Source organism: Cetorhinus maximus, chromosome 6 (genome assembly GCF_964194155.1).
Source record: "Cetorhinus maximus chromosome 6, sCetMax3.hap1.1, whole genome shotgun sequence".
NCBI classification, from domain to species: domain Eukaryota; kingdom Metazoa; phylum Chordata; class Chondrichthyes; order Lamniformes; family Cetorhinidae; genus Cetorhinus; species Cetorhinus maximus.
The window spans coordinates 128,009,581-128,021,677 of NC_135884.1; the positions used below are offsets into that span (position 1 = coordinate 128,009,581).

Below are 12,097 nucleotides of genomic sequence, written 5' to 3' on the forward strand. Positions count from 1 at the left end.
GCAAAGCTACACAACACACCTAGGATTTCCACCATTTTCCTTTCATCCGTTTAAAGGGGTTTTGAGGAAAGCCCAACTTAGCTGATTAAAAAGATATTGATGGCAGACAGTAAACTGTTTATAAGCCTTAATGAGAACTGGTGAGGTGGGTGCTTAATCTCTAGTGGTGACCCACATATACAAGCAGTAGGGAATCAGGTGGCTGGGGGCAGAGGGGGAGGTTGGTAGATGGTGAAGGGTAATAAGGGTAATCGTAAAGTGCCCGAGAGGGGAGATGAAAAACAGCATGCCAGCGTGAGGGGACGGGGAGAAGAGTGGAATCTGATGCTATTAGATGATCCGACCTTCAGACATTGTATACTTCATCTATACATTGGTAGCTCAGCAATACTACAGTCAAAACAGCAGAAAGGACCATGCAGTACTTACCATCATGACAATGAGTGCGCAGATATAGCTTTGTTGCATGATCAAATGTCCCAGGTCATGAAGTGGTGATTGTGACTTTCTAGGTTTAGATGTGGTGCTGTGATTTACTGCAGCAGAACATGAGAAACAATTAGGTGAGCTTTTTTGTTGTTTAACTTACAATTCAAGTAAACCATACAACTAGACAGTTCAGACGAATTATAGACGAAAGTGGTGCAAATGAATTTCAAACCCACAGTCAATGCTCATTTCTAGAAGGTATGATGTTCATAGCTCATTGTTCTCAATCAGTGAGAATTCCAACAAACTGGTAACTCAATCCTGCAAGTCTTTTATTTGTTACGGAAAAGAGATCGTTTATGCAACTATACCTCACTAGCTTTGAGTAAGTATAAAACACCACCATCAAGTGAACAGGCTGCGATCCATCCCAAAAATGCTTATAATTTTCCAGGAACTACTTACCATTCCAATCAACTGATCACACAAAAAACAACTGTACCAAAGTTTATCGCATCAACCACAGCAAATTAATTCCAGCTCAACAAAATTGAATTACATAAATTAAATTAAAATGACATAAACTACATACTAAAAACACAAAGATAGAAAATTTAAATAATCAACTAAAAATCACAACAAATCCATGCTTGTATGTCATAGAAAAGGTTTAGCAAAAGCCACTGTATGCTACAGCAGCTACTTTTCAATGTGAATGCATTTCAGTGGTGGCATTTATATGGCGGAAAAATATCACTGGAAAAATCATTACTGTCTGGATAATATTTATTTTAGAATCCCTTCCAATTTTTTGGAATGAACCATAAAATATTCACTTTATAAGACTCCACTGTTCATTCCAACTAGTACAATGGTGCCTGCGCTACATAAGTTTGGGGCTCTCATCACAACTCTGGTGGTACACACTGGGAGGCGGCAGGGATCTAGTTATTCTAGGTGACTGCCACTTTCGAGATTTACATCTGGGTGGTAATATGCCTCATTGCCGCCAGGACAATATGTTAAATAGCTTTAATACCTGCAGGATTGAGTGCAACTCTCACTGAAGCTAATGCCGAGATGTTCTGCTGCTCTCCAGCTGATCTTGTGGCACTCGTTGCTGGAGTTGCAGCAGGAAATGGGGCAGGGATCTATCAGCCCAGACTGCCCACCCCATTTTGGAAATGGAACGTGCAATTCAGCAGTATTGATGTGATGACACCACACATCCCATTTTCCATTGCTTCTACCTCATTTCTGACTCAGCCAGTATAAAACATAAATCATGCTAGTATAAAACTGAAATCTGGGATCAATAGGCAATATCTCAACAGCAAAAACAAATTTACAGAGACTGGGTTCTGGATTTGCAGCTACTGTTAAAATGTATTGCTGTGTTGATAATGACTTTGCAATCTGCCTTCCATCCAAGCTGCTTAGCCACTTCAAACAGGGCGCAACTCATCTCCTGTTGGACACTCCTAATCCAACCTTGTTTCTTTGAAGAAGGAATGGAGGAGTAGTGGCGCTCGACTAGTGGAGGAAAATGCCACTCTGTACCCTCATGAGTTGATTTAACTTGACTTTGACTTGAGTAGCAGTTTCTAGAAACTTTGTTTTCCAAAATAAAACACAGATTCAAGACATATGCTTCGAGAGGTCCTGCAGTCTACCTCCTTCACATGCACTTCCTCACCCAACACATTTAAATGCAATACCATGGGCCAATTCCAAGCTACCACTGGGACCCATCTGCAATATTAGCCAAACAGGTGTGCATAGCGCAGATGCCGAATCACAAGTATATTTCTCTATAAATCTAGCTCAGCCCAAAATGATTGAAGGCCCAAAGTCACAGTTTTCTTCAATTTGGCATCCCAGACCTGTATAACGACATTTGAGTTTTTTTTAAATTTATTCATTCATGGGATGTGGGCATTGTTGGCAAGGGCAGCATTTATTGACCATCCTTAATTTCTCTTGGTGGTGAGCTGGCCTCAAACTACTGTACTCCATGTGATGAAGATACACCCACAATGCTATTGGGAGGGAGTTCCAGGATTTTGACTCAGCAACAGTGAAGGGACGGTGATATATTTCCAAGTCAGGATAGTGTGCGACCTAGAGAGGAACCTGGAGGTGGTGGTGGTTCCATGCGCTTGCTGCCCTTCTCCTTCTGGATAGTAGAGGTTGCCAGATTTAGGAAGTGCTGGTGAAGAAGCCTTAGTGAATTGCAGCGGAGCATCTTGTAGATCGCGTACACCGCAGCCACTTCACACCAGAGGTCGGCAGAGTGAATGTTTAGGGTAGTGGTTGGGGTGTTGATCAAGTATCCATGGAGGTAGCATGGACTTCCCTCAGTGCTTCTGCCAAGGGAGTCTGAAACTTGATGTTTGGACTCAGTAACCATAATAAAACAATCTAATCTGGACAAATCCATAGCTTGTGTGAAAACTCAAAGAATCCTTTTGAAACAGTTACTTAAATTCATTAGCGATATCAACCACAATAACATAAAAACTAAATAATGGATTTCTGTTCGAAATGCAGGTCTCACCGTTGTACCTGGCTTACGCTGAGACCTAGAACTCTGGTCTGAATTTACACCAGCCACCATGTGGTTCACGAGACCACCATTCAATGCTGGCTTGCTGTTTTACAAGTTGAATGATCGCAACGCTACAGAGGGGCTGAGTAATTTAATTAATTTTTTTTTCTTTTTCAAACTTGGAGGCCATGCATGGAGGCTTGTAGTTGGGATGGGGTTTAGCGACAGGTTTCCGTAAATCAGCGCTTCTGGCGCTGGATTAGTAAAAGGGGTTCTCATGACTAACTGCAGCCTGGAACTTGAAAGATTTAGCTCACCCTTGCAGGCTCTGGACTCTGCATGCTGAAACTAGACTTCCGAGGGAGATCGTACGGAGTATTCTGCTGCAGTAAAATCTCTGCCGTCAATTTACAAAGGAAAGGGAGGATGTAGATATAGTAGTCCAGGAGGAACACTGTGAGATATTGGACGGGATAGTCATAAAGAGAGAGGAAGTACTCGAAGGGTTGAAATCCTTGAAAGTTGATGAGTCACCAGGGCCAGATGGATTGTTTCCGAGGCTGCTGAAGGAAGTCAGGGAGGAGATAGCAGATGCCCTGAGGATGATTTTCCAATCTTCACTAGATACAGGGGAGGTACTGGAGGACTAGTTTAAAAAGGGATCAAAGGAAATGCCAAACAATTATAGGCCAGTTAGTCTTACATTGGTGGTGTGCAAATTAGTAGAATCAATCCTGAGAGATAGGATTAACTATCATGTGGAAAGGCATGGACTAGTCAGGGATGGTCAGCATGTGTTTGTTATAGGAAGGTCTTGCCTCACAAATTTGATTGAATTCTTTGAGGAAGTGACAAGAAGGGTTGATGAAGGTAGTGTAGTAGATGTTGTGTACATGGATTTTAGCAATCCATTTGACAAGGTCCCATGTGGCAAATTGGTCAGGAAAGTAAAAGCCCATGGGATTCAGGGTAACATGGCAAACTGAATAAAAGGTTAGCTTTGTAACAGGAAACAAAGGGTAATGGTCGATGGATGCCCTTGCGAATGGAAAGTTGTCTCAAGTAGTGTTCCACAGGGCTTGGTGTTGGGACCCTTGCTGTTTGTGTTATATATTAACGATTTGGACGTGAACGTGGGGGGCACGATTGGGAAATTTGCAGATGACACAAAGATTGGCCGAGTAGTGGATAGTGTAGAGGATAGCCAAAATCTCCAGAACGATATAGAAGGATTGGTGGAGTGGGCAGTAAAGTGGCAGATGGTTTTTAACATAGAGAAGTGTGAGGTCATACATTTAGGGAGGTCGAACAGTTACAGGGATTACAAAATAAATGGGAATAAACTAAGAGGGGTAGATGAAGTGAGAGATCTTGGCGTACAAGTACACAGGTCCCTGAAGGCAGCAGTTCAAGTAGGCAAGGTTGTAAAGAAGACATATGGAATGCTCTCCTTCATTGGCAGAGGTATAGAATATAAAAGTAAGGATATAATGTTGGAATTGTATAAAACACTGGTGAGGCCACAACTGGAGTATTGTGTGCAGTTCTGGTCACCACATTACAGGAAGGACGTAATAGCTCTGGAGAGAGTGCAGAGGAGGTTTACAAGAATGTTGCCAGGATTAGAAAAGAGTAGCTACGAGGAGAGATTGGATAGGTTGGGGTTATTTTCCTTAGAACAAAGAAGGCTGAGAGGTGACTTGATTGAGGTGTGCAAAATTATGAGGGGAATAGATAGATTGGACAGGATAAAATTGTTTCCCTTGATGGAGAATTCTAGAACCAGGGGACATAGATTCAAGATAAGTGGCAGAAGGTGTAGGGGGGGCATGAGGAAGAACTTTTTTTACGCAGAGGGTAGTGGGTGTCTGGAATTCGCTGCCCAAGTTGGTGGTAGAGGCAGAAACTTTAAACTCTTTTAAAAAATACCTGGATCTGCACCTAAAGTGCTGTAAGCTGCAGGGCTATGGGCCAGGTGCAGGAAGGTGGGATTAGAAAGGGCACCTGGGTTTCCTCGGGCTGGCATGGACAAGATGGGCCGAATGGTCTCCTTCTGTGCTGTAACTTTTCTATGGTTCTATGGTTCTAATTTCCAGCCTCTTTTCTCTGGAGCTTTCTCTGGCAAACTTTCTCAGCGTCTTCACCTTCAGTTGGGAGCTTCTTTCAGGTCAGAATTTCTGCCGAAGGCTTTCTTTTTCTTAGTTTTTCAGCATTTTTGTGAGGTTGTGGGTTTTTGGTCCTGAGCTGACACCATGCTGGGATGGTGTTGGTTACAGAATGTGTCTGTTAAAGAAGTCTTCATAGTCTTCTGTATGTTAACAGCAAGTCTTTATTAACTACTTGTAACTATATATGTATGTACAGTAAAGGGTACAGGCAAAGAGCTATCTCCATGTCTAGATCTTAGCACGTCTCTGTTCAGCACCACACTGATCCTAGATCTGGGTCATGTGCCTTCTTAAATCACTGTGTGGGCAGTACTGTACTCAGTCCCACATTAACCCTGTATGTGTCAGACCCTTATAATACAGAAGGTGGTCTGAATGTTGCTTACTGTGTGGGCCGTAACAGTTTGGGTCACAATTGCACAGTTGTCGGGATATTGTAAGTCATGGATGTGCTGGAGGGTCAACCTAGTCTTGGCTTTCGGTCTGTTGAGGTTGAAAAGCTTCCTATTCAGTCAAAATTCAAATATGACCCCTTGAATGCCAGATACCTAATACACCAAGACCCATATCACTGCACCCTTAGTTATTTACACCACATTTCAAGGAAAGCGTACACCACTTAATTTCTTTACACGCAGTAGTGTACCTATATCTATAATAAACTCTTTAAGAAGTACAACTAAAATATATTGACTAGGTGAAAACAAAAGCAAAGCACCCATGACTGTTGCTAAATGTTTTGTTTTTAATGTGCTAACTGGCCACAACAGTCATGTCATCATCAGTAGAGTTGTGTGTCAAATTCCAACTTACGAGATTCAATTGCATCTGGTTGGTCTGATCCACTAATTATATGCAATGTGCAACTTTCTCCTTCCTCATTTTCACCATTGGCAGGTTGCAGCATTGGCTAGAAAACACCATAAACAGTGTAGGTTTGTAATCAGTTAAGTCTAGCAGCATTGTATTGCAGCATACCAGAGTGTGCACACACTATGGCATTAACTGGCAAGATGTATACCAGTGACCATGTTTCTCACATACTAAACCAGTGACCATGTTTCTCACAAACAAAGCTCTGGACCCCAGCCATGGAGTCAAAGGAGGTGTCAAGTACAGACATGCCACAGTGAGGGAAAAATAAAATTACATAAATCAGAGATATAAACAGAAAATGTAGGAAATACCCAGCAAGTCTGCTAGCATCTATGGAGAGAGAAACATAGTTAATGTTTCAGGTCAGTGACCTTTCATCAGCATCTGCAGTGTTCTGATTTTACAAAAAAAAAATCAGAGGATGCTCTCAGATACCTTCAAGTGACCAAAATGGCACCAGTAGAGCCCTGGAAGCAAGGTGTTTGCCCACATCTCAACAGTGTGTAGCACCAAGAATGAAAGCAGAGGTAATTTCAAAATCCAACTCTCAAAAAATATTGCTGATGGTTCTTACTCATTTGGTCGCAATAAATATTTCTACTTTTTGTTAAATATACAAGCTTCAGGCTTTCACTGAACACGAGCATGGTCATTTCTATACAGGTTAAGAAGGGGGTTATTGCAACAACTGCTGGATCTTGGTTCAAGCTTCAAAAATTCCAACTTTGTCCTCATTTTATAGAAATGGATGTATTGGATCTCCTCAGATTACAAAAATTGAGCAACTCCATTGAGCACAGTCCAGGAACAGGTCAGCAAAAATTGCCATAAAATTCTAGTTATCGACCTTTCAGATACTTGGAGTGGTTATCAACATTTGAAGGTAGCCACTGGGTGGCACTCTAAGGGATCTAATCTATTTGTGATTTCTATTTGATGATACTTTAACTGACTATTCGTTTAGTATTACTTACTTTAGCTTCATCTTCCGATTCATCCTGCTTCGTTGACCAAGGTTCCAGGTTTGTTAGTTCAACTTCTTCCCCATTTTTCAGTGCTCCATCCTTCTGAAAAGATACAAAAGTTCATACAAACTGATAATCGGCACATAATTTATCAAACCTATTACTGAATGTAGACTATTGGCCGAATGTGGAAGCAAGAGTTAATACATGGAAAGTGCCTGCCTTTTTGTTTCATGGAGTTGATATGACTGATTTTAATTGGCTGGTACAGTGCAGGGAAGCCATTGGGGTCGTGGGCAGTTTGGGGGAAGTTGCATTGCAACGAAGAGCCACCATTCCCCTGCCATTTTTACCTGCCTGAATTCAGGCACAGAAAGGACGACCGCCACAGAGGAGGGGGAGCCGAACTGAAATGGCAGGGTTGTGACTCGACAGTGGAGTTGGCTGCTTTCACTTCCAGGAACAGGCCATCCACTAACATTTCCTCTCCTTCCACTCTTTCTGCTTAGATGGAAGATTTACTCAAGGTAACATTTGAACTGTAAGGAATGTTTCTCCTTAAATGAGTTTCTTTTCCTCAACCCAACCTCCCTCCGCCCCACAAAGAATATCTCCACTCCACCCCGCACCGCCCCCCCGCCACCTCCCCGCCCCAGGTAAAATTGGGAAGAAGCTATCAAAAGCTTATGGGAGATGATTGCTAGAAGACAGCAAGTAAAACAACTTGAAATTAGTATTAGCATCTGATCACTGATCTTCCCTTTAGTTTTTGCTTCCACCCTCCCTTCTTTCACTTGCTAAAAACCTATTACATTTCTAACTTTTCCCGGCTGTGAAGAAAGGGCAAAGAGTCCTGAAACTTGAACGGTTTCTGTCTCCACAGATGCTGCCTGACTTGCTGAGCATTTCCAGCATTTTCTGATTTTATTTCAGATCTCCAGAATTCATAGTCTCCTGCTTCTGTTTAAATGAGCAGGCGTGCGATGTAACCTCTAACTGATCTTTGGCATCAAACTTAAAGATTTTTTAAAAAAACCAATTTGAACTCTATTTGACCTAAGATTCGACTGAATGAAAGCGAGACATAATGGAATATAAAGAGCACAGTGGGAGGAACAAAGAAACTGCAGTGACGCTCTCATTTTCTGTGGGTGTCTAGCAATGGCATGATGAGTGCTTTATGATCCTTGTCTGACATTCCTTCACTCGTTTCTCTTCTATTAGGCATGCATTTCCCAGCATCATAGGATGATGAGCAAAAAAAAAGTCTTTTTATTTTTAAGAACAATAAGGTTTTTGATCTGAATGACTTTTACTTGATCCTAAAGTACCTTCTCATGAATCTTGAGAGAATAATCCTGTTTACTGGTTACAGTGGGTGGGGTGGGGTGGGGGCGGGAGTGAAAGGGAGAATTCATTCGTTAATTTGCATGTCTCCCAGTCCTGTCACAGCTGTGTGTTCTAAAAAAGATCCACGACCAACTCTGGAGGCACGAGTCGTCAAAAGAATATAATTGACTGAGCGACATGCTTCTTGAGGGCGTGGTACCGCAATACAAAGAGACCATTAAAAAAAAAACATGCTGCATCAAGACCACAGATCCCATTCATGTGAGAGAAAAATGAATAAGGGAAGTTTAAAGCATTCCAGCATCATTAGTCACTAGAAACCAAGTGTTTATGGCCCTGATACATTGGCAGAAACTTTGAAGTCAATGAGTGCTGCTTCCAGAGGAACAAAGAACAACCTCAGAAAGTGGTTTTCTCAGGGTTCTTGGAGCACGGCCAGAGAGGAAATAAAAATATAAAATAAAAATTTGCCTGTAGGTCTGCAGGTGACTTTTGTTTCCTCATCGCTTTTCTGTATAACCCTTCCTCAGCAATAAGGAAGGTTCTAAAATCAAAAATGGAAACAGAGACTCAAGAGCCCAGGACCTGTTCACAGCCGCTACCAGCCATGAAGCAATGTTTTTTATTTTTTTTCATGGGGTGTTGTGGTTATCACGGACAAGGCCAACATTTGTCGTCTATCCCCAACTGCACTTGAGAAGGTGGTGCTGATCCACCTTTTTGAACCGCTGCAGTCCATGTGGCGCAGGCACACCCACAGTGCTGTTAGGGAGGGAGTTCCAGGATTTTGACCCAGCCACAGTGAAGGAACGGCGATATATTTCCAAGTCAGGATGGTGAGTGACTTGGAGGGGAGCTTCCAGGTGTTGGTGTTCCCATGCGTCTGCTGCCCGTGTTCTTCTAGGTGGTAAAAGTCATGGGTTTGGAAGGAGCTGTCAAAAGAGCATTGGTGAGTTGCTGCAGTGCGTCTTGTATATAACACCCTGCTGCCAGTGTGGATGAGTGGTGGAGGAAGTGAATATTTAGGGTGGATGGATAGGATGCTGATCAAGCGGGCTGCTTTATCTTGGATGGTGTCAAGCTTCTTGAGTGTTATTGGAGCTGCACTCATCCAGGTAAGTGGAGAGTATTCCATGACTGGTGGACAGGCTTTGGGGAATCCGGAGGTCAGTTACTCACCGCAGGGATCCTAGCCTCTGACCTGCTCTTGAATCCACAGCATATGGCTTATACACTTCAGTTTCTGGTCAATGGGACCTCCCAGGATGCTGATAGTGGGGGATTCGGTGATGGTAATGCCATCGAATGTCAAGGAGCAATGGTTAGATTCTCTCTTGTTGGAAATGGCCATTCTGGCACTTGTGCGGCGCGGATGTTACTTGCCACTTATCAGCCCAAAACTGATTGTCAGGCCTTACTGCATATGGACACGGACCTGCTTCAGTATCGGAGGAGTTGCAAACGATACTAAACATTGCGCAATCATCAGCGAACATCCCCACTTCTGACCTTATAATGGAAGGAAGGTCATTGATGAAGCAGCTGAAGATGATTGGGCCTAGGATACGACCCTGACTAACCTTCTGAGTGATGTCCTGGGACTGAACTATCATCTTCCTTTATGCTAAGCATGACAACAAATAGTACAGAGTTTTCCATCTGTTTCTCATTGACCTCAATTTTGCCAGGGCTCCTTGATGCCACTCTCAGTCAAATGCTGCCTTGATGTTAAGAGCAGTCACTCTCACTTCCCCTCTCGAGTTGAGGTCTCTTCTCCATATTTGGACCATGACTGTAATGAGGTCAGGAGCTGAGTGGCCTGATGGAACTCGAACTGAGCATCAGTAAGCAGGATATTGTGGTGTAAATGCTGCTTGATAGCAGCTGATCGCTTCTCGGCCCTTTGGCTAAGATCAAGTGTAGTATCTGTCGCAGGGGCGACACCATGATCCTGCCAAGGCAAGGTAGGGAAGCAAAGGCTATAACCAATCGAAATCCATACCATGGGTTACCTATCACCGTCCGAGTCATGGTGAACGACAGCGAAGGAGGATCACCTATGGATCGGGTCTTCTTCGCCAGGAGGATCCTGTTGAAGGCGTGCGGCTTCGAAGCTCCGGAGATCGTATCCCTGCAGGACTTCCCCAAAGCTGGTTTTTTCGACGTGACGTTCAAGCGGGTGGCAGACTGCGTCCAGCTCCTGAGGGTGTTCGAGGAAAAGAGAGACCTGTCGGAGATGAAGATCCTGACGGCGGAGCCGCTCTTTTCTCTGCCGTTGCAACGGGAACGTGTGGTGATGGTGCATCTGTACAACCCCTTCGTCCCTGTCGCCGACGTGGTCACCTTCCTCACCAGGTACTTCGATAAGGTGGGGAGCGGCACCGAGATTCGAGACGAGTTGGGGATCTGGACAGGCAAACGCCTGTTTAAGGTCACACTAAAGACCGATGGTAAGGGAGCCATTTTCCACCCTCCTTCCAGTTTCACTATCGGGGGAAACCGTGGCTACCTGGTCTACGCTGGGCAACCCAAGCATTGTCGCTCATGCGGCAAGGCTGGTCATGTGGCGGCCATCTGCAGCGCCTCCCTCTGCAAGATCTGCAAACAGGAAGGGCACCAGACAAAAGACTGCAAACAGGTTAAGTGCTGCAACCTGTGTGGCGAGGCAGGTCACCTCTACAGGACCTGCCCTAAACGCTGCCATACTTACGCACAGGCAGCCAAAGCCAACGAGGGGGAAGCAGAAGAAATGTTTCGTGTCACTCCAACCACCAAGGCCCCCAGGGAGCTCAACGGGACAAAGGAGGACACAGAGAGAGACAAGGTGGAGGAAGAGATTGAGGCAACAGAGAGCCAATCAACAGCACTACCCCCTGAACCTCCCAGTCCTCAGGACAGCGAATCAATGGAGGAGGAGGCAGCAGTGGAAAAGTAGCAGGGGGAGTGGTGGATGGTGAAGAACACCAAAAGGAAGAAGGAGCGAAGAAGAAGCAAAGCCATTTCCCAGAAAAGCGGCAAGAGGCGTCTCCCATCCGACATGGATGACAAGGGCAGCAGCTCTTCGGATGAAGAAGTGCCAGGGCGGCACCGACAGAAGAGGCGGCAAAGCTCCAGGGCGTTGGGGGACGAGACACCCGAGCTCCAGAACATTGGAGACAACAAGGAGACCAGCGCACCCCAACTTTGCCTGCAACCTGAGGAGGCCAGTGCACCACAGCCCCTGGAATCTGGGAGCAGTGAGGCAATCATCGCACCCCAGCTCCAGGAAGCCGGGAACAGCAACACCCCAGAGGGGGTGAGTTTTGGAGAAGCTTCTCCAGCAAAGGTCATCTCAAAACCCGCTCTCTACGTGAACCTCCAGATGCCACCTGAGCAGAACACTGCCAAGGAGATCTACCTCAGCCCATCCAAAGTGAAGGAATTTGAGCTCACTACGGGTATGAAGGAGCAGACTAAAGGTCTGGGACTCTCAGAGACAGTGGGTTTGGTAGGAGAATAAATGCTTTAAAATGGGTTTAAAGATTGTATCCATAAATGTGCGTAGCATTAAATCTACTACGCGATGTGTTGCGACCTTGGACTACCTAGCCAAGGTCAAAGCTGACCTGTTGTTTCTGCAGGAGTGTGCGATACCGCACCTCAGCTCCTACAGGCAATGGTCACGATGGTGGTCCCATGGGCCATCGATCTGGTCGGGCGGAAATGACTCTCGTTCCTCCGGCCTGGGTATTCTGCTGCGGGGAGGCAACTTCACCGTCTCC

General features: G+C 44.7%; 1 protein-coding gene and 1 pseudogene across 5 annotated transcripts in view; one reads left to right on the top strand and one right to left on the bottom strand.

Moving 5' to 3' along the window:
- piezo1 (piezo type mechanosensitive ion channel component 1 (Er blood group)) overlaps positions 1–12,097 on the bottom strand; it is a 372,144-nt gene that overhangs the window by 133,527 nt on the left and 226,520 nt on the right. For 4 of the 5 annotated variants that reach the window (XM_078544496.1, XM_078544495.1, XM_078544494.1 and 1 more), the window contains 3 exons: positions 6,996–7,088; positions 5,959–6,055; positions 430–536 (listed from right to left, as the gene is read on the bottom strand). In XM_078544496.1, the coding sequence (XP_078400622.1) occupies positions 430–536; positions 5,959–6,055; positions 6,996–7,088 (297 nt within the window). The remainder of the gene's footprint in view (positions 1–429; positions 537–5,958; positions 6,056–6,995; positions 7,089–12,097) is intronic. The other variant, XM_078544493.1, reaches the window with a different exon arrangement.
- LOC144682339 (U2 spliceosomal RNA) lies at positions 10,224–10,326 on the top strand (annotated as a pseudogene).